General features: G+C 57.1%; 2 protein-coding genes across 2 annotated transcripts; both read right to left on the bottom strand.

The window, feature by feature from the left end:
- Positions 1–567: 567 nt before the first annotated feature.
- On the bottom strand, positions 568–10,593 carry LOC132588744 (death-associated protein kinase 2-like). The gene is made up of 11 exons (XM_060261185.1): positions 10,457–10,593; positions 10,125–10,346; positions 9,770–9,908; positions 8,123–8,252; positions 6,732–6,780; positions 5,683–5,709; positions 5,111–5,263; positions 4,826–4,871; positions 2,256–2,345; positions 846–929; positions 568–662 (listed from the first exon to the last, which is right to left on the bottom strand). Exons 1-11 carry the CDS (start codon positions 10,591–10,593, stop codon positions 582–584), a joined length of 1,158 nt encoding a protein of 385 aa, XP_060117168.1. The 3' UTR covers positions 568–581.
- A 3,020-nt stretch (positions 10,594–13,613) lies between these two features.
- On the bottom strand, positions 13,614–23,256 carry PRCC (proline rich mitotic checkpoint control factor). Its single transcript, XM_060261060.1, has 7 exons — positions 23,143–23,256; positions 22,994–23,050; positions 20,750–21,328; positions 19,421–19,522; positions 16,220–16,363; positions 16,011–16,076; positions 13,614–14,672 (listed from the first exon to the last, which is right to left on the bottom strand). Exons 1-7 carry the CDS (start codon positions 23,254–23,256, stop codon positions 14,586–14,588), a joined length of 1,149 nt encoding a protein of 382 aa, XP_060117043.1. The 3' UTR covers positions 13,614–14,585.
- Between the last annotated feature and the right edge of the window lie 77 nt (positions 23,257–23,333).

Raw genomic sequence — 23,333 nt, 5'->3', positions numbered from 1 at the left:
AAGGGCAACTAGAATGATTACAGGTTTGGAACACTTCCCCTATGAAGAAAGGTTAAAACACTTGGGGCTCTTTAGCTTGGAGAAACGTGGACTGCGGGATGATATGATAGAGGCTTACAAGATTATGCATGGGATGGAGAAGGTAGAGAAAGAAGTCCTTTTCTCCCTTTCTCACAATACAAGAACTCATGGGCATTCGATGAAATTGCTGAGCAATCAGGTTAGAATGGATAAAAGGAGGTATTTCTTCACCCAAAGGGTGATTAACATGTGGAATTCACTGCCACAGGAGGTGGTGGCAGCTACAAGCATTACCAGCTTCAAGAGGGGGTTAGATAAAAATATGGAGCAGAGGTTCATCAGTGGCTATTAGCCACTGTGTGTGTGTGTGTGTATATATATATATTTATATATATATAAATTTTTTGCCACTGTGTGACACAGAGTGTTGGACTGGAGGGGCCACTGGCCTGATCCAACATGGCTTCTCTTATGTTCTTAAAGGCTTTGGCCAGAGGGCCTCTGCTTCTTCTGTGGCAGCGGGTGCAAAGCAGGCGGGCAGGAGAGGGGCAGGGCCAGGCTCAAGAGCAGCTGCTTCTCCTCCTGCGCAGCAAAGCCGCCGGACTCCGGCTGTCGTCTTCTTGGTCGCTCTCGCAGTCTCGCTGGTTGGGGCAGAAAAGGGCACAGGTGAGCCAGGAGGAGAAAGAGGCCGACGAGGGCCCACCCAGGATTGAAGCTGCAATGAGAGGCATGCAGCAGCCCCCGGGTTCTGTCCCCAGCAGCCCCTCCAGTTCCCAGGCTCAGGCAGCAGGTGCCGGGGAAGCCCCCCACCCCGCAGCACCCACCAGGCTCTCGTCCTCCTTCTTCTGGCGGCACATGAGCTGCATGCGGCACAGCCGGTGGCACGCGGACACCATGTTGTAGGAGAGCTAATGGAGAAAAGAGAGAGGCGACTCTGGCGCGGCGGGAGGAGGGGGAGCCGCACACGGCCCATGCACACGGGGGGGCTTCTCTTCAAGGCAGACGTCCCAACAGATGGACCCTGCTCTCCTGTGGCTGCCAGTCTGTTTCTAGACCCGAGTTTGGGTTCTGCCTTTGTCCAGGAAAGCCCTTCCGGGTTGGAAGCCGCACAACAGAACCCCAGCAGTACCCCACATCACACCCTCCACCAGGACAGCAGGGTCTGGTCCCCTAGCCCCGCCCCCATCAGGGAATGAGGGCTTCTGGTGTCCTGGCCCCACTGATGGACCACCTGGTTTCTTTGGCCACTGTGTGAGAGTGTTGGACTGGATGGGCCACTGGCCTGATCCAACATGGCTTCTCTTTTGTTCTTATGTCTGGAGCAGGGATGCTCTGTATTCTTGGTGCTTGGGAGGGGGCACAGTGGGAGGGCTTCGAGTGTCCTGGCCCCACTGATGGACCTCCTGAAGGCGCCTGGTTTCTTTGGCCACTGTGCGACACAGAGTGTTGGACTGGAGGGGCCACTGGCCTGATCCAACATGGCTTCTCTTATGTTCTTATGTATGGGGAAGTGATGCTCTGTATTCTTGGTGCTTGGGAGAGGCCACAGTGGAGGGGCTTCTAGTGTCCTGACCCCACTGGTGGACCTCCTGAAGGCACCTAGTTTTTTGGCCACTGTGTGACACAGAGTGTTGGACTGGAGGGGCCACTGGCCTGATCCAACATGGCTTCTCTTATGTTTTTGTGTCTGGGGCAGTGATGCTCTGTCTTCTTGGTGCTTGGGGGGCACAGTGGGAGGGCTTCTAGTGCTCGGCCTCACAGGTGCACCTCCTGATGGCAGCTGGGGTTTTTTGGCCCCTGCGTGTACAGAGTGTTGGGCTAGATGAGCCATTGGCCTGATCCAACATCGCTTCTCATCTGTTCTGAATGGCCGGCAGGGGGCAGCTGCCCTCCCTTGCCAGGCCGGGGCCAGTCGGGCAGCCTTGTGCCAGAGAGCTTGGCCTGCCCCCAGGAGGGCTTCCTGCACTGCCTGAAACTGTGACCAACCACAGTGGGGGAGGGGGCTTGATTCGTGGCATGCCTGGAAGCATCTCAGGTGGGGAGGGGGAGTCTTCTGCCTTCGCAGCAGGAGACGGATACTTCACATTTTAAAAATGGCAGGCATGGATTTCTATATACAACTGAATTCTACCCCAGCCCAACCTCTGACCTCAACGGAGCATTGGGGAGCCCCTCCTTCGCCCCCCTTACACAGGTGGCAGTTTAAGGGATCAACTTCACCCAGTTGGCCTTACCTTCCACTTCCTCCGAGCGTTGAACCGGCGGAAGTTCTTCATGTTAATTGAGGAGCGGCTCCGGCTGACGGCCTGCTTCCGGTTGAGGGGCTGCAGGAACACCCACAGCATCAGGCAGGGCTTCCCACAGACACTGCTCCCCCTCCCCACCCCCCAACAGGAAAGGGGAAGCTGCTGGCCAGGACAGGGAGCCCACTATACCTGACTGCTGGCCAGAAGGTCCCCCTCCTCGGCCATGGAGATTCTGCAGCACTTGCGAGCCTCAGCTGAGTCCTCCGGAGGGAGGGAGGGAGGGGGCAAGCCCTGCTCTCCCTGCCCCCCACCTGCAGGAAAGGGAGCTGCTGGCCAGGACAGGGAGCCCACCACGACTGACTGCTGGCCAGAAGGTCCCCCTCCTCGGCCATAGAGATTCTGCAGCACTTGCGAGCCTCAGCTGAGTCCTCCGGAGGGAGGGAGGGGGCAAGCCCTGCTCTCCCTGCCCCCCACCTGCAGGAAAGGGAGCTGCTGGCCAGGACAGGGAGCCCACCACGACTGACTGCTGGCCAGAAGGTCCCCCTCCTCGGCCATAGAGATTCTGCAGCACTTGCGAGCCTCAGCTGAGTCCTCCGGAGGGAGGGAGGGGGCAAGCCCTGCTCTCCCTGCCCCCCACTTGCAGGAAAGGGGGAGCTGCTGGCCAGGACAGGGAGCCCACTATACCTGACTGCTGGCCAGAAGGTCCCCCTCCTCGGCCATGGAGATTCTGCAGCACTTGCGAGCCTCAGCTGAGTCCTCCGGAGGGAGGGAGGGGGCAAGCCCTGCTCTCCCTGCCCCCCACTTGCAGGAAAGGGGGAGCTGCTGGCCAGGACAGGGAGCCCACTATACCTGACTGCTGGCCAGAAGGTCCCCCTCCTCGGCCATGGAGATTCTGCAGCACTTGCGAGCCTCAGCTGAGTCCTCCGGAGGGAGGGAGGGGGCAAGCCCTGCTCTCCCTGCCCCCCACTTGCAGGAAAGGGGGAGCTGCTGGCCAGGACAGGGAGCCCACTATACCTGACTGCTGGCCAGAAGGTCCCCCTCCTCGGCCATGGAGATTCTGCAGCACTTGCGAGCCTCAGCTGAGTCCTCCGGAGGGAGGGAGGGGGCAAGCCCTGCTCTCCCTGCCCCCCACCTGCAGGAAAGGGAGCTGCTGGCCAGGACAGGGAGCCCACCACGACTGACTGCTGGCCAGAAGGTCCTGCAGTATTTGTGAGCCTCAGCTGAGTCCTCTGGAGGGAGGGAGGGAGGGAGGGGGCAGGCCCTGGCCACCAAAGGCACAGAATTCCCAGACACCACAGACGAAAACAGGGCTGTGTTTCAGAATGGAGGGGGGATTGTAATATGTGCAACACATATTCTCCTATCATAGAATCACAGAGTCGGAAGGGACCTCCAGGGTCATCTAGTCCAACCCCTGCACAATGCAGGAAATTCACAAACACCTGCCCCCCTCCACACAGTGACCCTTGCTCCAAGCCCTGAAGATGGCAAAAGTCTTCCAGAATCCCTGGCCAAACTGGCCTGGAGAAAAACTGCCGCCAGACCCTGAAGTAGAGAACAGCATTTCTCTCGGGCCATGAGAACTAAGGCCTGATGCAGCCCTTGCTGCCCCTCCCCTCACTCCTCCTCTCATTCTGAGCTTTGGCTTCCCTGCCTCTCTCTCTACAAGCACCGGCTTATATTCATAGGTTTGTTTTCATCCCTGGTTATACGGCCCTCCTTCCATTTCCTAAATGAGTCTTTTCTTATTTTCTCAAGTCTTCAGAGAGCTGTTTATGGCGCTCCTCTGGGCTCCTCCCGTTTTCTTCCCTTCTCACAGGAATCATTTGTCATATTCTGCCTTTATGGAATTCCCACTCCTCTGGAACTCCTTCCCAGGGGACTCTACCCAGCATCACTTTACGTTTGTCAAAATTCGCTTTCCTGAAGCCCAACATATATATGTCTGACTACATACAAATTTTCCCTTCCCCAAGATTGAAAAATTCCAAAATTACATGGTCACTACTACCCAGGGTGCCCACGACTTTCACCTCAAAACCTAAGCTTACGTTACTGTTCTAACATGAAATGCATCCTCTATAACTTAGTTATTATCTAGTGTTTTTATGGACTTTTGAGGTACAAATGACCCCATTTTCTATAAGCAAAATTGCTAGCGTCTAGTACTGCTGCACCTGCGGATAACTTTGTTCCTTTTGCAAACAAATATATATATATGCATGCCACAGGAAACCTTGCTGTAAGAAGCATTTAACTCATTCCAGAAGAGAAAAAAATTTAAGAGGTATTTTCCCCCGAGACTCCTAATTTTTCCCCCATTATAGAAATTGGGGGAGGGGGGGAGAATCCTTGGGGAAAACTGTTCTCTCCCTGCCCCCAGGCCTCGAGCTCTCCCTGCTTTCCATAAAAATGGCCTTTAAGGTGGTGGCCTGGAAGGAGCCTGCCCCTCGCCCCACAGGGCTGCTGCTGCCAGATAAATGTCCTCTTTCCATCTTAGGAGGGAAGGGGGTGGGCTGGATGTCAGAGAGAGTCCCCATCGCCTTCTGGGCCCTCACCTTGATCCAGGGGTGGATGAGGCATTCTTCGGCTGTCATTCGGCTCCTGAAACACAGAAAAGGAGGTTTCCTGTTGTGCCCCTGGGCATGGCTCTCCTGCTCCTCAACAAGCAGCAGGCAGGCTCCAGGGCAGAAAGACCCCTCCCCACCACACTCCCACAGGTTTTCATCCTGCCAGGGCCATGCCCACTCTCTCCCAAGCCACTGGAGACCCAGCAAAGAAACAGATGGCTCAGGGGAAGACACCCCCCCCCCCATCCCCCAGAAGGGCCAGGGAAACCTCACCCGGGATCCTTCACCAGAAGCTGTCGAATGAAGTCCTTTGCCAGCTCCGAGGTTTGGCCAAAATACTTGTCCTCAAACTCATAGGAGCCAGAAACGACATTGGAGAGAGTCTCGGAGTCTGTCTCCCCCTGGAACGGAGACATGCCACTCAGCCTGCACAGAGAAGGAACCCATCAGTGGGGCCCCATTTGAGGGGGGTGCAATTTCAGACAACTCAAGACTCACTATTAGAAGCAAACCCAAACTTATTTGCACCACTGCTGATGGGACCAGCTCCAAGGTGCTCCAAAGCAACTGTCCTCCATGCTCCCCCTCCCCCAGGGTCTGAAAGGGCCGCAAAGCACACAGGAAGGAAGGAAAGAGTTCCCTGCTCCAGCACACGCCCCCTGCAGCAGCAGCAGCCCCACCAAGATGGCCATCTTCCGGGGGGGGGGGGGGGCAGCACCAAGTTTCCTTTCACACACCGCCTGCTGTGACTCTTCCCGAGAGCTGCAACACAGCAGCACACAAGTCCTATCGAGATCCCAGCATGCCCCATCACAGTTGGAAGAGAATCCTGTTGGGGTACTTACAAGATGTACGTAATCACGCCAATGCTCCTGAAAGGGAGAGAGAGAGAGAGAGACACCCTCAGGGAATGCAGGGCGGACAGAGAGCCCACCCAACACCGCTTGCTGAAGAAGCTCAAAGCTAGCTGGGATCATGCCAAAGGGAGACAGGAAAGACAGGGGAGCGCCTACAATCCTGGGTGACTCTCTAAAAAAAACCACAACAATGTGCTATGTGCCATCTGAAGGCAAAAGAGAAAAACGACATACAAATGTAATACATCTAATTTCAAGCCATGCCAGAGAGGGTGCATCAAAAACCGGCAAGATGGAGGAAGACAGACAGGAGGTTTCTCTACAAACCTGAAGGAAGCCCCAGGTTTGCAAAAATATCTAAAAAAAAAAACATTGGTTGATTAAAACTCCCCTAAATTACACAAACAACACCTGTAGCTTTAAGAAAAGATTCCACCATGAGATAACGTTGTGAGATCCTGGTGGATGCTAGCCAACCACAAAAATCTTGCCTTGCCTTTCCAATTGCAGGAAAAAGCCCCTCCCCCATTCCTCATGGAGGAGTTCTTGCCAGGGACAGGCCAGACCCCCCCCCCCCCCGCAGCCTCACCCTGGGCACAACTCAGTCAGGGCACCGCTGGGCAACTTCTCCAGAGAGGGGAGGGGAGGGAGGGAAAGCTGAAGACAGGGTGGTGGGAGGAAGGAGACACAGACCCCTTTAAAATAAATCCCTAAAGGCAGGGGGTGGGCCTAATGGATGATGGGAAGGAGAAAAAGAAGCAGGGAAAGGTGAGAGGCTATGAGGACTGCCAGTGAAGGAAAAGAGGGAATAGCGGGAGAGGGGCGTGCAGGGGGATACAGGGGAAAATGAAATACCCTGAAAGCCCATCCACCCCACCCTCTACCTAATAAAAAGAAATGAAGGCACAGCATATGGATTAGCTGGTGTGGCTTTATTTCCTGAAATAGGCAGTGGGCAGCCAGGCTTTCACCCTCGAGCACCATGGATGCATACACACGTGCGGGAGAAACACCATCCGACCGACCGTGACTCTTACCACATGTCTGTCGCACAGCTCAGCGCCTCAAAGTTGATCACTTCTGGAGCTGAGGAAAAATTATTGCGGTTGTTGTTGTTGGTTCCATTGACAGCCCACCTTTCTCAACAGGATTGGAAAAAAATTGCAAGCGTGATTGAAACAAAACCCTTCAGTCACTTGGTGAGCAGGCGGCAGCAAGAAGACGCGGGGGGGGGGGGGGAGGAGGAATGTGCAAGCGGTGTCACTGGGGGAGGGGCCCTATCCAGGGGAAGGCGGGGCCTCTGCAGGACTCCTGAACTGTGACACCCACAAGGTGGGGGGGCACTCACTCCCAGCTCCTGATCCAATGCTTGGGAGTCAGTCAGGAGCCAAGCAAAATAACAGAGCTGGAAAGGCCCCAAAACCTCCCACTTGCCCCAAATGCATAGCACCAAAAAAGACTTTTGCATTTTTTCCAATAGTAAAACTGAGAAATTTGGGAGGAAACTGGGGAAAAAATGCTACTCTTTCCCTTTTGGAAGGCGTGTGATGCAAAACAAAATGCAACTTAAAACGTGCAGTGCAGAACTTTTGTCAAAGATTTCAGGTTTTCACGGCTGGTAACATCATTAGAGTTTGTAGAATCTTTTGGGCTCAAGTGCCGTGTTCTACTGGAGAAAGTTTTTCTTTTGTGTAAGACCATCTACAGTAGTAGAGACTGGTAATTCCTATGTACACAGATAATTCCTATGTACGCACATTTAAATGTTTCTTGTTTAAACAAAGTTTGGAAACACCTATAATATAATTATGCTCTCACATATTTAATGTAAATACATTATTAAATGTTCAGTGTTTCCTTGCAGAAAAAGAGGACACTTCTGCTTCCGAAGTCCATCAATATGCCAAACGGTACAACGTTAAATGAGGCATTTTGTGTTGTTAAATTAGGAAGCCAAGTTTAAATCTGAAAGCCCTCTCAATGCGGGGGAGGGGAACCCCTTCCTGCCCTACAGATTCCAAATTTCCAGGAGAGGGAGAAGAGCTGCTTCCGTGGAGCCTCTTCAGGAGCTCAAAGACCAAATGAAATTCTGGGGAGCCGAGGTCTTCTCTGCTCACCTCCACTGGATCCTGGGAATTTTTTCTGCTGAAAGGGGGGTGGGGGGTGGAGTTCTGCCACTGGCAGACAGATCCCTGGGACCTAACCCATCCCAAGACTAGACACTACCCAAAGCTCTCCTCATTTCCTCTGGAAGCTTCTTTGGGAACAAATGCAGAAAAGACCATGCAGCAACTGCTTTACTCATCTCCTGCATACCATCCCCTCCCCCGCCCCGCAACTCAGAGGACCACTCTGACTTGCAGCACCCCCTCCACCAGTTATGGGTCGGGGGGGTGCAGGAGGGGAGGGTGGCTGGCTCGGCCCTTACCCACGTACTGTGGGGTCCCACACAGGCTCTTGAAGGTGGCCCCTTCCCGCAGATGCTGGGCCAAGCCGAAGTCGATGATCTTGATCCTGGGGCTGGGGATGGCCTTCTCAAGCAGCATGACGTTTTCCGGCTGCCAGAAAGACAGAGGCCCTCAACCACCGGACACCAAAAGGAAACTTCTGCCCAGTTCAGAAGCATTTTGAAGAGCGGGAAGGCCTGAACTGTCCCCAGCGAAGGCAAATACACCCTGCCCCTGCCCCCCACTCCCCAAGTCCCCCTGACATGCCTGCCCCACAGGGGAGCTGGGGGGACCGGGCCTAGCTCTGGGGGCTATTCAATACATCTTCTTTTTCACTGCAGCCTTGTTCCTCTGCTCACAGAACACTCGAACGCAGCACCCCTCGAGGATCAGTTTGGGGCCAAAGATTCAGAGCTCCCGCCCCCTGCCACCCCCCGGGGGGCAGACTCTGCTCGAGTTTGCTTGGCATCCCTTTGCTTGACCGCCAAGGACCAGGCCAGAAGAGGCAGGGCCTCAGCCTCAGCAGCACCTCCTGCCAGGGCCTGCGCTGAGCAGCCGAGCCCAGTGGGGACCTGGCCACCTTGGGGGGAGGAGAGGCACAGCTGCTCGGAGCCCCAGAAGAAGTGGGTTCTGGACACCGTCTCGACTGGGAAGGCAGCTTTGCTTCCTTGAGCCAAGATAGAAAGCAGCCCCACGGGCAGGTCAGCTGAAAGAGCCCTCTGGTCAGCCAGCCCCCCGTTTCCAGATGCCCCCTCCTTGGACAGCTCACCAACATGCGGTGCAGGAGATGGGGGCAGGCCCAGGCTACTGGCATGCACAGGCAGACTGCCCCTCCCCACGGCTGTCCCACTTAGCCCAGCAGGTTTGTCCTTCTGTAGCACAGCAACCCACAGACACACACACACACACACACACTTGTCCTTGCCAGGCTGGAACCAAAAACAACAGATGCGGGTCCAAACTTGCCTCCCTGCAGCCAGGAAAAAGTGCCGTCCCAGGACAAGCCAAAGAAGGGCTGTGGGGGCTGCCCTCTCCACCTGGGGCTCTCAGGCGGCAGCCACATGTGCGGGCTCTGCTCTTCCCAGGATCCATGGGCAGAGGGGCACTCAGAGCACCACAGCCCAGCACGAGAGAAGCAGCTGCTGCTGCGAGGGAGGGGGGACGAAAGGAGGAGCTGTGCCCTTGGGAGCCCCCTCCTGGGAGGCGGGGAGGGGGTGTCTTCTCAGGGCTTCCACTCCTGGGCCAGCAGAGCCCTCCAGCCACCCTCAGACATCAGGGAAGCCATGGTGGGTCAGGTCAATGGCGCATCCAGCCCAACCCTTGGTGTCACACAGGGGCCAAAACAGAGTCCTGCAATGGAACCAGAAAAGCGGGAGCTCTCCCGCTCTTGCCACCACTGCAAGCACCAAGGATACAGAGCGTCCCTTCCCTCTAGGACCATTGCTCCATATGTTTTTCCAGCCGCCCACCAGCTGCCTACCCTGCTGGGTGCTGGTTGCTGGACGCTGGTTCCCTGCCTCTCAAACGGGTGGCCTGCGCTGCCCTCACGCCAGCCTCCCGAGCACCCCCACTGTGGGGGCCTTGCCTCCCCCCCCCCCTGCCGCCCCTGCAGTGGCCAGGGCAGGTACCTTCAGGTCGAAGTGCGCAATGTGGCAGGAGTGCATGTAGCTCACCCCCTGGAGGATCTGCTGCAAGAACTCGATGGCTTCGGCCTCCGTCAGGACCTCCTTCTCCGCAATGAAGTCAAAGAGCTCCCCGCCCTGGATGCTGTGCAGGAGGGAGGGTCCTCACTGGTGGGCGGGTGGCCTGCTGCTGCATGGCTTAGCCTGTGCCACCCCCAGCTCCTCAGGAGCCAGGCCTGTGCTGCTTTGGCCAATGGAGGGAATGAAAACAGCATTGTGGCCCCAGGGTGGGGGGCCTCCCCCCCCCAATGCAGCAGGGCCTCCTGGCGCCAGGGTGGCTGAGCGACCCCCGCCCACTCACAGCTCGAGGATGAGGACCATCTCGGTCTTGCTGGCGAAGGTGTCGTGGAGGCGCATGATGGCGGGGTGCTCCAGCCGCTGCAGGATGCAGACCTCCCGCTCCACCTGCTCGCGGTCCACGCCCAGGCGGCTGCCCCTGCGCTTGCGCACCTTGACGCACTTGGCGGCGTAGAAGGCGAGCGTGCTGCGCTCCTGGCACCGCTTCACCACCCCGAAGTGCCCGCTGCCGGCGGGGGAGAGAGAGAGAGAGAGAGAGAGCCGCGTGGGGGAGGGCGCAGGCGGCAGCCCCCCTCCCCCCCCAGCCCCCCCCCCCCCCGCCGCCGCGAGCCTCACCTGCCCAGCGTGTCCAGCAGCACGTAGAGCTCCTCCACGCTGCAGGGGCGGGAAGCGGCGGCGGCGCCTTCCCCGCCGGGGGCCGCGAAGACCTCGTCCTCCTCTTCCTCGTCCGCCTCTTCCCGGGCCTCCTGCATGGCTCCCCCCGGGGCGGGCGGGCGGGCGGGCGGGCAGGCGCAGCGGGGCCTGCAGGGAGGGAGGGAGAGCGGGAAGGGAAGGGAAGCGCAGCCCCTGCAGGAGCCGGGCGGGGCCTGCCTTCCTTCCTTCCCTCCCGCGGGCCGGCCAGCCCCGCCCGCTTCCTGCACGCAGCCCCGACGGGCGGCTCTCCCGCGCAAAGGCCGCGCGCGCCACGAGGCATGCGGGGCCCGGGCAGCGCCCCCGCCCGTCCCCTCGGACCGAAAGCAGCAGCAGCAGCAGGAGGGTGGGGGGAGAATCCTAGAGCCACGGAGTGGGAAGGAGCCTCCGGGGTCATCTAGTCCAACCCCCTGCCCGAGGCCCCTCCCCCGACGTTCCGCGGCTCCCCATTGCTGCCAGAGGGCCAGCCAGCCCCCGTGGGGAAACCTGCAAGGAGAGGAGGGGGGGGGGGGGCTGCGTTGTGTTGGAGGCCCCCCGTCGGAGCTGCCTGGCAGCCGCCCACCCCGGGGCCCTTCAGCACGTCGCAGCCCTCGGGAGGCGCGCCTGCCTGCAGCCCGGAGGGGGGGCAGGGGCGGGAGAGCCGGGGCCGCCGTCGCGGGGCTCCTTCTCCGGTTGGGGCATCTGCGGAGAGCCGCCCCCGCCCCCAGGAGCGAGGCGGGGCCCCTCGGCCTTGCCGCCGCCTCCTCTTCCCCGACGGGGGGATGCCCACAGCCCCTCACCTCCCTGGCTCCACTCCCCGGGCGCCCCGAAGAGCAGCGGGGAGGCCTAGAGCTGTCTTCGGTCTGACGCCCAGGCCGCCTCGGAGAGCTCGGGGCTTTTGGCCTCACAACGCGGAAGAGCCGCCTGCCGCGCCTCGCCTGGCTGGGCCTGCATTCCTGGGCTTAGCCCGACATCTGCATGCCTTTCATCCCCGCCCGCGCCCTTTCAGCTTGCAAAAGAAGCCAGACATGTGGCCTCCGGGCAGCCTCCAGGGCTTTCCTAATACATAACGAAGGCATTTATACGTCTAAATTCCATTAGTGTGCCAGGTCCTGTGATTTGCTATGCTAAGTCAGCAATCCTAGAGTTGGAAGGGACCTCCAGGGTCATCTAGCCCAACCCCCTGCCCAATGCAGGAAACTCACAAGTACATCCATCCCCAGTGACCCCCCTGCTCCATGCTCAGATGTCAAAACCTCCGGGATCCCTTGCCAATCGGAGAAAGCACTTTTCACCCAAAGAGTAGTTAACTTGTGGGAGTGACTGCCACTGCCCAGGAGGACTTCCGGCTGTCTGCTCCGATGAGAAGTCTTCCTGTGGAACAGGCCATCTTGTCTGAGCTGCTTAGAGTTCCTATTAGACCTGTATGCAGAGCCGCCTGGGTCAGAACGCCCACGGTGCCAGCAGTTCCACAACCAGGGACGTCTGCACCAGAGACTTTGCCACCTGGGCTGAAGAGAGGCGGCCAGCCGGGTGGAGAAGACTGCGGAACTGAGATTAACAGAGAGCCTGAGCAGGAAACTTGGAGCCAGCGGGATGTTTTGGTCTTTTCTAGACCGCTGCAGAGACATTTAGCCCCAGGGAAAGTGGGTTGCATCGAAAACTTGGTTTTTCCAAGGGTCATATGCTGTAGTCCACTCCTCTTCAACCAAATAGTTTCACTTTAGGCAAAGCATCAGGATTTTCAGTGGCTGCAAAGACCAAATAACTCCAGTTTCGGGGGGGGGGATGAATAAATAAGATGGCAGTGAAACTGCCAGAATATGCCACTGTTTCGTGGGGGGTGGGAGTGGCAGCCAGGTGAAACACAGCTGTTGTCCTCAACCAAATGCTGCCTTCCTTGCCCTCAGCGGATCAAGATGGACAGGCAGCTCAGCAGCAGAGCATCTGGTCAGTGTGCAAAAGGCCCCAGGTTCAATCCCGGCCACCTCCAGCTCAAGAACATAAGAACATAAGAGAAGCCATGTTGGATCAGGCCAACGGCCCATCAAGTCCAACACTCTGTGTCACACAGTGGCAAAAAATTTTATATACACACATACACTCTGGCTAATAGCCACTGATGGACCTGTGCTCCATATTTTTATCTAAACCCCTCTTGAAGGTGGCTATACTTGTGGCCGCCACCACCTCCTGTGGCAGTGAATTCCACATGTTAATAAGAACATAAGAGAAGCGCCATCGAAGAGGCGAGGAGGAAGACCGAGACCCTCCAGAGCCCCAGCCAGCCTTCAGACAGGCCTTGGCTGCCCAAAGAAGCAGCAGCTTCATGGGGCATGTTGTCTGTCTCCTAAGGGGCATTTCCCAGTGCACGGAGAGCTCTCTGGGGGCCTTGACCCGTAGGCCTTTGCTATGGGCCCGACCCCCACCTGGGGGAGTGGCCCCCACATGGGCACTAAGGGCCCCACCGCCAAGACGCATCGCCCTCCGGGGGCCTTGACCCTTAGGCCTTCGCTATGGGCCCCTGACCCCCACCTGGGGGGAGTGGCCCCACATGGGCAACACTTTGGCATAATTGGAACCAGAAGGGGCCTGGGTGGTGGCCCCGGGGCAGGAGGCCTGCAGTCAAAGCGCTGGTATCAGTTGCTGTCTGGAGCCCTGCAGGAGCGCCCAGCCCCAGCCCTGCTGCCAAAGGAGAACTCCAAGGCGATGCTGCTGCTGCTGCTGCTTCCATCTACCCCCCACCCCCCGCACTGATTCCACAAGGAAGAGGGAGGTTTTGCAGGGCTTCTGCCAGAGAAGTCGTCACAGCGAGGCCTCCACCTCACCCCACCACCCCCACATGCTGCTCAGCCAGGAAGCCCCAAGCAGAGAGCCCTTTTGGCAGGGAGGGGAGGCAAAACCTGGCCTTGCAAGGGGCAGGAAGTGACAGGAGGAAGCCAAGGAAGAGGGAAGCCCCTTCCTCAGTCTCTGCAGCAGCCAGCCTGCCCCCCCCCCACAACCCCCAGCGGTCTTGGAGAGGGTGAAAGAAGGAGGTGGCCTTCAGGTAGAAGTTTTGCTCCTTTATAGAAAAATTCAGACATTTCTATAGGATACAAATAAATAATTGAATGAGCACTTTATTTTTGGAATATTCAAAAACAAATTTTTCCCCACTAAAATGTCCGGGAGTAAACTAGAAATTGGCTGTTTAAAAAAAACATGCCCCCCTCCCCCGGGAACTCTACAATGGAGGGGGGCAGCCTTCTTGGAGAGACACAAAGAGTGATGCCCCCTCCCCCAAAGAAGACCACAGCCAGGAGAGCAGCACAGGGAGGCAGAGCATGTGGGCACACACCTATCCGCTGCTGGCCCGGGCTGCACCTGGGGCCCTCCCACCTGACCATGGTGGGGAGCAGCAGGTGAGGAAACCAGGGCCCCTTCTCCCAGATGCGTACTTTGGGGGAGGAGGAAGGGCCAATGAAGAGGCGAGGGAGCGTGCTCAAGTCGCTGGATGCACTGCAAGGAGAGTCTGGCTCCGCTGCTCCTCTGTCCAGTGCTGTGTCCTATGGCTTTGGGGGGAATTCACCTCCGAGAGCAACGCTGCCACCTCGAAATGGAGGACCGGGAGGGTGTCAGAAAAGTGTCCAAAACTGAAATGAGAGTTAAGCTGCTGTCTGCTATTCTACAAAAACAAGACTGTTCCTCAAAGCGGGATGCTTGGCCTGGAACGTGAACCCAAAAACACTTTTTGGGGGGGGGGGCGGGGAGGGGAGCCAAGTGCCTCACATCTCCACCGCTCCTCCCAGAGACCCCTGGGGCAGGGGGGCCTCCACTCTGGCCAGTCCTCTTCTGTTCCGATGGCCACTTGGAGCTGGAAGCCAGGCAGCCGGCACAGCACGCGCCACAGTTCAAACCCCAAGGCCGGCTGTGCCGCGCCACAGTCCCTGCAGAGACGCCCTTCCGGAGCCCCCCGGCCGTGGAGAAAGCAGGCCGCCCGGGCGATGGACATCTGCCACCTCCAGCCTGCCGACCGCCAGCGCCCTCCTCAGCCTCAGGAGCGGCTCCGGGCCCCGCTGGGCACAGGCAGGGCAGCCTAGAAGCCGTACTTGGCCTGGGTCTGGCGCCTGCTGAGCTTGTTCTCTGCCCATGTGTTCTTCAGCTCCAGCTCTCGCTCTTTGGCCTGCCCAGGAAAAGAGGGACGGGGGTCGGATACACAACTTCCACGGGGCAACGTACACACAGCAGCAGCCCCCACCTTTAGACTCTGCTGGCCACTGCGTGAGGGGGAGTGGAAGGGCTGCTGGCCTGACCTGATCTGCTAGCTGGCCCCAGCCCTTCCCGGTACACCAACCTGAAAGCGCAGTTCCCCTTTGCTGCCTCAGGGTCGTCGTTGCCACCACTGTCCCTCTCTGGGCTCTGGTTAGGCGGGACGGCCTCCTCACCTCCCTCTAGACGCACTCGGGCCCCTTATTGGGGCTCCCCTGGAGACTTGGCAAGCAGCCACCGTGCCACTTCTCTCCATCCTAGGGACTCCCCAACCCATTCCTAGCATTCCAAGTGGTCGGGGGAACTAGGGGGCACAGAGGGTCTCCAATTTAACCAGACACAATATCTATTTACAGGCTGTAACTAGATCCAAGCGGGCAGCAGCCGTGTTGGTCTGAAGCAGTTGAACAAAGCAGGCGTCAAGGTCCACCTTTAAGACCAACCAAGCGTTATGCCGAATGTCAGCTTTCATGTGCTCTCTAAGCACACTTCACCAGACGAGGGGATCGGGTATAGTCACTTCTGATGAAGTGTGCTTAGAGAGCACATGAAAGCTGACGTTCTGAATAAAACCTCCTTGGTTTAACTCCGTACAGGCATTTTAAAATAAGGAGCAGAAGAAACCAGTAATGCTTGTCCGACCATCACTTCGACTGCTGCCAGCCTGGCCAGAGCTCCTCCACTCACTGAACTCCCAGGCTGAGCTGCCGGCCAGCTTTTAACTGTCTCTTTTCCTGCCCCAAATCTCCAGTATAAAATCCAGTTCCCGCCCAGGAACTGGTTTGCCTCTTGCATCATTCTGGGAGGCAGGCCTCAAGGACTTCCTGTCTCTCTAGGAGGCTCCCCCCAGAATTGCTGGTTCCAGACAGGAAGGGAGGAGGGAGAGACTAGGCCGAAGCCTGACCCCAGTTTGACAGACTCCTCCAGCCAACTCCCAGACAAACACAGGCCCAAAATGGCATTTCTCCACATGACCCCACAGGGCTTCTTCTCTAGCAGCCCACACAGCCCCTCCAGCCGCAAGCAAGGGGGCAGGCCGAGCAGGAGGCGGGCACAGGCCAGTAACCGCCCTGCCCTTCCTATGCGAGCCCCGCCCGTTTTGGCCAATGGAGGGAACTGGGCATCCGCTCAGCCATGGCCCCCTCCCTCTGCAGCTCCACCTCCCACCCCCCGCCAGCAGCAGGGCTCCAGTCCCTCAAGAGGCTGCGCTCAGGCCCAGGGGAAGCAGCTGAAGTGGGTGGCAGAGCCTCACCTGGTGAATCAGGTACGTGATCTGATGCTTCCTGCGCTGCTGCCCGGTGGGCTGCTCACCTTTTTTCTAGAGCAGAAGGAAGGAAGGGAGGTGAGCGAGGGAGGGCTCCTCTGCAGAGAGGCCTGCCAGAAGCCACCCCCAGCTCCTTGGAGATTCGTTCCTGGGGAGCACGGGAGGTTTGACCCTTGCCGGGGCTGGCTGCCGCTGACCTTGCTGAAGGATTTCATGTTCTGCTCCTCTGTCAAGGACTTGGTCAGCCACTGCTGTGCTCCGCTCAGCTGGTCGTCCCCCTTGATCTCCACAAAGTTGATCTCTTCCCGCCCACGGTTCCGTTTGCCCTGCAGGCGCTTGAACTGCGCCGGGGAGAAAGGAACAGTCAGCACTGCCCTCGGTCAAGAGCCGCCCCTCCCCCGCAGGCCCAAGCGGCCACAGCCCTCCCCTTTGCCCCTGGAGGGATGGCACCCGAGAAAAGAAGCCCAGCGGGCCAGCTGGAACCTCTGATCCTCCCGAGCCAGGGGCAGCTGGCAGAGGGCGCAGCAGAAGCAGCACAGGGCAAAACAGCCCCTCCGGAAACAGCTGCCCCAGTCGCTTTCCCAACTCCGTTTCTCTGCCCCCAAGAGCTGGGAGGAACCACAGCAGGGGGGAAAGGCCCAGGCTAGAGGGCAAGATGCCCAACTGAAGCAGGGCAACCAGCCTTCCAGAAGCGAGGGCTGCCCCAGAGACCACCTCAGAAAAGCTCTGCCTCCCTCACTGCAACACCCACCCACAGCCCTGGGGCGAAGCCCAACTGCTCTCCCCTCCAGCCCCCCAGCGAGAAGCCCAGCTAGTCCTGAAGCTTCCAGCTCCTGCTCCGGTGAGGGTGGGACAAACCCCTCCGCCCAAACCTCCGGAGAGCCCTGCTGGATGAGACCAAGAGGGCCCGTCTCCCCCAGCAGCCAGCTTCTTCACACCACAGAAGGCCCTCCTCCTCCTCGTGCCCCAGGAAACCAGCAGCTGACAGACAGCACGCTGCCCCTCCCTGCATAGGGAAGCTCCATGCAGATGCCAAGGCTAAGCGATGCAGATAGCTCTCTCGTTCTAAGGTTCCTCCAATCCTCCTTTGACATGCAGCACCCCCTGCCCTGGAGGAATAGCTGGCTCTCAAATACCCTGCAAATCGAAAGCCCTTCCTGGTCTGAGACTTCCAGCTACTCCAGATTAAGAAGGTAGGTAGGTAGGTAGGTAGGTAGATAGATGATAGATAGATAGATAGATAGATAGATAGATAGATAGATAGATAGATAGATAGATAGATAGATAGATAGATAGATAGATAATTTTATTTGTATCCCGCCCTCCCCGCTGGAGCAGGCTCAGGGCGGCTAACAACATCATACAAATTTCAATTATACAAGGAAAGCAAAAGAAAACAAAATTACATTTAAACATTAAAATTCTGATTAAGTTTAAAAATTAGTTAATTAAGTTAATAAAAGTGCTAATACTATTGTTCTTTTATGATGGCGGTTATCATTAGCAATTTCTTTCCTCGTCAGCGAAAGCCAGTCTGAGGAGGAAGGTCTTGCAGGCCCTGCGGAATTCTTCAAGATCCCGCAGGGCCCGCATTTCCTCTGGGAGTTGGTTCCATAGGCTCGGGGCTACAGAGGAGAAGGCCCGGTTGCGGGTGCATTGCAGCTTCACCTCTCTTGGTCCCGGAGTAGTCAACAAGTTTTTTCCGGCTGACCTCAGTGCTCTCTGGGGTTCATATGGGGAGAGACGGTCCCTAAGGTAGACAGGTCCTCGACCATACAGGGCTTTAAAGGTAATGACCAGCACTTTGTAACGAACCCGATATATAACTGGCAGCCAGTGCAGCTCGCACAGTCCAGGCTGTATGTGCTCCCATTTAGGAAGCCCCAGCAACAGTCTAGCCGCTGCATTCTGCACCAGCTGCAGCTTCCGGGTTCGGTACAGAGGCAGCCCCATGTAAAGGGCATTACAGTAATCCAGTCTCGAGGTGACCGTTGCGTGAAGTACCGTTGCCAGATCTTGGCGCTCTAGGAAGGGAGCCAACTGCCTTGCCCGCCTTAGGTGGAAAAAGGCTGACTTGGCAGTGGCTGCAATCTGGGCCTCCATTGATAATGAAGGCTCCAGTAAAACTCCCAGACTCCTAACCCGGTGCGCCGCTTTCAGCGGCGCCCCGTCGAAGACCGGAAAAGGTATTTCCCCTTCCCGAGCGCCCCGACCCAGACAAAGGACTACTGTCTTCGCTGGATTCAATTTCAGCCCACTCCCCCTCAACCAAGTTGCCATATCCTGCAAGGCCCGGTCTAAATTCTCAGGGACGCAGTCAGGCCGGCCGTCCATCAGTAGATAGAGTTGGGTGTCATCTGCATATTGATGGCACCCAAGTCCATATCTCCTGGCAATCTGGGCAAGAGGGCGCATATAGATATTGAATAACATTGGTGACAGAACTGCCCCCTGGGGCACTCCACAGTCCAGTGTGCGCCTCCGGGACCGCTCGCCCCCAATAGCCACCCTTTGTCCCCGATTCTCGAGGAAGGAGGAGAGCCACTGTAAGGCAGACCCCCTCACCCCTATGTCGGCGAGTCAGTAGCTGAAGGTCGACCGTGTCGAACGCGGCCGACAGATCTAGCAACATCAGCACCGCCACACCGCCCCGATCCAGGTGCCGTTGGAGATCATCTACCAGGGCGACCAGTACTGTCTCCGTCCCATAGCCCGGGCGAAAGCCGGACTGGCAAAGGTCTAGGATGGAAGCGTCATCCAGAAAGCTCTGCAACTGCGACGCCACTGCCCTCTCTATTATTTTACCTAAAAACGGTAAATTAGAGACCGGTCAGTAGTTTGCCAATTCGGCCGGGTCTGCTGTACTTTTTTTCAAGAGGGGTCGGACCAAAGCCTCTTTCAGGGATGATGGAAAGCGCCCCTCCAAGAGGGATCTATTTATGATGTCCCGTAAAGGACAATCTAGCTCCCTCAGGAGTCACGAGAACTCGGCACTGATGCAGCCCTTCCTGCCCCCCTTCTCAGGATCTCAGAGGGTTTTCCCCCCTTCAGGCTTGCTCAAAAATGGGGGAGGGGAGTCCTTAGGGAAAAGTGGGTGGAGGGGGGGAGTTTCCCCCTCCGTTTTCTTTTTATTCCTGGGCCCTGACGCATCCAGGTGATCCATCAGTTAGCAATATCACTGCTTAGAAAATGGCTGTGTAGGGAAAACAAATGTAGTGGGAACATTTTAAACATTACTCTATTAAGGACCATCAAGACAGTTAATTTAAGTTGGAGCAAAAACAGCGATCCTTGGCCAGCCAGTCAAGATTCCAGGCAGGCGACATGACTGCAGCTGGCCCTGGTGCGAAAGATGACAAGCCTCGCTCTAGCAGCCAGCCCAGCCCAGCCCCACTCACCGCTTCATCGTCCATGAAAGAGGAGACGTCGCTGCTCACTTCCGGGGGGGCCTCCACAGCTGGGTCACCAGATTCCGGATAGTAGCCACTACTGTAGTAATCCTGTTGGCAGAAGACAAAAAGGAGGAGCCCCTAAAAACCTGAGCAACTCTCCCAAAGCCAGTGGTTCCGCCTCCTTCCCCTTTTCCTTCCTGAAGGGGTGCCTCCCCGCCACTGTTACTTTCCACCACCCCACTCGTGTAGGCCATCTTGGAGTTTGAGTCCAGCAGCAGCTTGAAGACGGACAAAGTTTAATTTTGAGTCTAAGCTTTTCTACACATACAAAAGCATAACCTTGAATAAAAATGTGCATGTTTTAAGGGCGCCTGATTAGACTCCAGCTTTGTCCTGCTGCTCCAGACCGACCGAAGGGGACTGCCGCTTTTTTGTTCCGGCTCCAGCCCAACATGGCAGCCCACCTGAATCTCCCTTAAAACCAGTCCCACCTGGAAGGGATTTCCCTCACCCGTTCTGTTCACTCTTTGGAAAACCCGCCCTGCTGCTAACCAGGGCTTTCTGGTGCAACACACAGAATCGCTTGACCTGCTAGGCCAGGAGGGGCCAAACTGCAGCTCGGGAGCCACGTGTGGCTCTTTCACACATACTGGAGGGCTCTGGAAGCCTCGACCACCCCAAGGGCAGCTTGGAGAAGGCGTTTCTCTCTTTAATTCACTTCTCCATGTCAAGCCTGGAGGTGGAATGCAAAATACATTAAATTTAAAGTTGGTTTCTTTCCACCTCTCCCCCATCTGTTTCCCTTCCTTCCTGTCTTGTGTCTCTCAAGCATCTGACATTCATGCCTTGCAGCTCTCAAACATCTGACATTTATTCTATGCGGCTCTTACATTAAGTTTGGCTACCCCGTTCTAGTCTCTTTTTGTAACCACTTCTCACAGTCGCTCTTTTTCTCACACACCCCTCCCCCACCAATATTTGTTTGTAGCCACATCCCGGGCTTTTTTTTGAGCAGGAACAGTTTTGGCTGGCTTGGTGTCAGGGGGTGTGGCCAAATATGCAAATAACTTCATGCTGGGCTTTTTGTAGAAAACACATTAGTGATGTCAGAGGGTGTGGCCTAATATGCAAATGAGTTCCTGTTGGGCTTTTTTGGTAGACATGTATGCACACATGTATGAAATTGCCAGCTGACTGCACTCTTTGGGTAGCTGCTGGAAGGGGGACTGGCTCCCAAAAGCTAATCCTCCCCTCCCCCCCCCCAGATGACTGCAGGCCCTCTCAGGACGGGCTCTGGGGATGCCAGACGCTGCTGCCCACCGGTGGCGCTCTCACCTGATAGTAACCGCTGGGGATGCCGGGATACTGGCTATACGGCTGGCTGCTGTAGTCTTCTCCAGGCTTCGGTGCCCACCCATGGGCAGCTTGCAGGCTGGCTCCTGGCCCAGTCTTAAATTCCAGGGGGGCATTGGCCGCAGCATCCTGGCCCTCTGGCTCCAGGCATGGCTCCGTCCCAGGGGGCAGGTCATCCGGCAAGATGCCCCCTGGGTAAGTGAAAGGCTCCGGGCTGAGGGTGGGGGGCTCCGACAAGGAGAAGTAGTTCTCAGGAGCCACCTCCTCGTCGCTGTCGTTTTCCTCCTGGGTGATCTGCTTGGTCACCTGCAGGGCGGCGCTCTTGGCTGCTGCCTTGATGGCGGACGGAGAGGGAGTTGTCGTGGCCACAGCAGAGGCTGCCTTTGGGGGCCTGGAAGAAGACCCTGGGACTTTGGCCAGTTTGGGCTCCTGCTCCTGTGGGGGGCTCTCGGATGCTTTCTTTGAGAAAACGTACGGTAGAAGCACCCGGTTTGTCTCCTTCACCGTCATGTTTTTGGGCTGAGGAAGCAACGCGGACAAGCCAGATCCCTCACTGTGGCCCTGAAAAGAAGACCAAAAGACAGGGTGAGGCATCCCTGTTTGGTGTAGTGGTTAAGCGTGCAGACTCTTATCTGGGAGAACCAGGTTTGATTTCCCGCTCCTCCACTTGCAGCTGCTGAAATGGCCTTGGATCAGAAAGGGCAGCTTCTGGGAGAACTCTCTCAGTCCCACCTATCTCACAGGCAATGTTCCCTCTACGCTGCAGAGTCTTGTGAGCAAAAATCCTACTTTGTGAGCTACTGGCATTAAATTAGTGTGTTCTGGGGTCATCCTTCCTGAGGTAAGACAAAAATGTGTGAGCTAAAAAATCTGTGAGCTAGTTCACACTAACTCAGCTTAGAGGGAACACTGCTCACAGGGTGTCTGTTGTGGGGGAAGAAGGTAAGGGAGATTGTGAGCTGCTCTGAGACGCTTCGGAGTGGAGGGCAGGATATAAATCCAATATCTTCATCTACCTCACAGGGTGTCTGTTGTGGGGGAAGAAGGTAAGGGAGATTGTGAGCCGCTCTGAGACTCTTCGGAGTGGAGGGCGGGATATAAATCCAATATCGTCATCTACCTCACAGGGTGTCTGTTGTGGGGGAGGAAGGGAAAGGAGATTGCGAGCCGCTCTGAGACTCTTTGGAGTGGAGGGCGGGATATAAATCCAATATCTTCATCTACCTCACAGGGTGTCTGTTGTGGGGGAGGAAGGGAAAGGAGATTGTGAGGCTCTCTGAGACTCTTCGGAGTGGAGGGCGGGATATAAATCCAATATCTTCATCTACCTCACAGGGTGCCTGTTGTGGGGGAGGAAGGGAAAGGAGATTGTGAGCCGCTCTGAGACTCTTCGGAGTGGAGGGCAGGATATAAATCCAATATCTTCATCTACCTCACAGGGTGTCTGTTGTGGGGGAAGAAGGTAAAGGAGATTGTGAGCCGCTCTGAGACTCTTCGGAGTGGAGGGCGGGATATAAATCCAATATCTTCATCTACCTCACAGGGTGCCTGTTGTGGGGGAGGAAGGGAAAGGAGATTGTGAGCCGCTCTGAGACTCTTCGGAGTGGAGGGCAGGATATAAATCCAATATCTTCATCTACCTCACAGGGTGTCTGTTGTGGGGGAAGAAGGTAAGGGAGATTGTGAGCTGCTCTGAGACTCTTTGGAGTGGAGGGCAGGGTATAAATCCAGTATCATCATCTTCTTCTTTCCACTCAGCCACCCCCCTCCCCACAGCTGGACCTAAGCCCTGGACAAAGAACTGGGCAACTTCGTGCAGCCCCATCCTGCAGCTCCTCCCACTCAGTAAGGCTGCTTTTCCAGGAAGGGATGGATTTAGGGTTTGTGGAATCTTTCGGGCTCAACTGGAGAAAGTTTCCCTTCCAGACGTTTCGTTCTCAGCTGCGGAGAACATCCTCAGTGGCGTTGCAGCCGGAGCAGCTGACTCAATGCACAGCAGCCAAGAAGGTCAGAGCGCCTGAGGATGTTCTCAGCAGCTGAGAACGAAACGTCTGGAAGAGAAACTTTCTCCAGTTGAGCCCGAAAGACTCCACAAACCCTAATGATGTTACCAGCCGTGCGACCTTTGAGGGATGGATTCCCTTGGCAGACATCTGGGAAAGGCTGAGTGAATGAATGAGAACTGCTGCCCTTGTTTGCAGGGCAGGGAAGGGCCGGTGGAGGCACCTGGAAGGGCGGCTGCTGCTTCTTGGCCGGCTCATCGTCTTCCTCCTCGGAGTCGGACTGAAAGAGAAGGAAGGAAGGAAGGAAAGGGCGTGAGTGCGGAAGGGCCTCCGGGGCATCCAGCCCACCCTCCGGCGGCAGGCAGGCCTCACCCCGGGCGCGCGCAGGTGCGGGGCGGCGATCCTGACGGGCTGCGGGCGCTTCTTGGGGGGCGCCGCCTCCTCGCCCTCCTCCTCCTCGCTGCTGGCGTAGGCCACGAGGGACATGGCGCCGCTAGGCCGCGGGGGTCACCATGGCAACGCCGCCCGCCCGCCCGCAGGGGCTCCGCCGCCGGGCCTGGCTC

This window comes from Heteronotia binoei, chromosome 1 (genome assembly GCF_032191835.1).
Source record: "Heteronotia binoei isolate CCM8104 ecotype False Entrance Well chromosome 1, APGP_CSIRO_Hbin_v1, whole genome shotgun sequence".
Taxonomy (NCBI): domain Eukaryota; kingdom Metazoa; phylum Chordata; class Lepidosauria; order Squamata; family Gekkonidae; genus Heteronotia; species Heteronotia binoei.
This window is presented reverse-complemented; position numbering and strand designations above follow the sequence as displayed.

Coding starts and splice junctions, on each gene's coding strand:
- LOC132588744 (XM_060261185.1), bottom strand. CDS start 10,593: ATGCAGGAGGCCCGGGAAGAGGCGGACGAGGAAGAGGAGGACGAGGTC. Junction 8,253..9,769: donor TTGCGCACTTCGACCTGAAG/GTACCTGCCCTG, acceptor TCTTTCTGGCAG/CCGGAAAACGTCATGCTGCT. Junction 2,346..4,825: donor TCATCCACCCCTGGATCAAG/GTGAGGGCCCAG, acceptor GTGTTCCTGCAG/CCCCTCAACCGGAAGCAGGC.
- PRCC (XM_060261060.1), bottom strand. CDS start 23,256: ATGTCCCTCGTGGCCTACGCCAGCAGCGAGGAGGAGGAGGGCGAGGAG. Junction 19,523..20,749: donor TCCCCAGCGGTTACTATCAG/GTGAGAGCGCCA, acceptor TTCTGCCAACAG/GATTACTACAGTAGTGGCTA. Junction 16,077..16,219: donor ACATGAAATCCTTCAGCAAG/GTCAGCGGCAGC, acceptor CTTCTGCTCTAG/AAAAAAGGTGAGCAGCCCAC.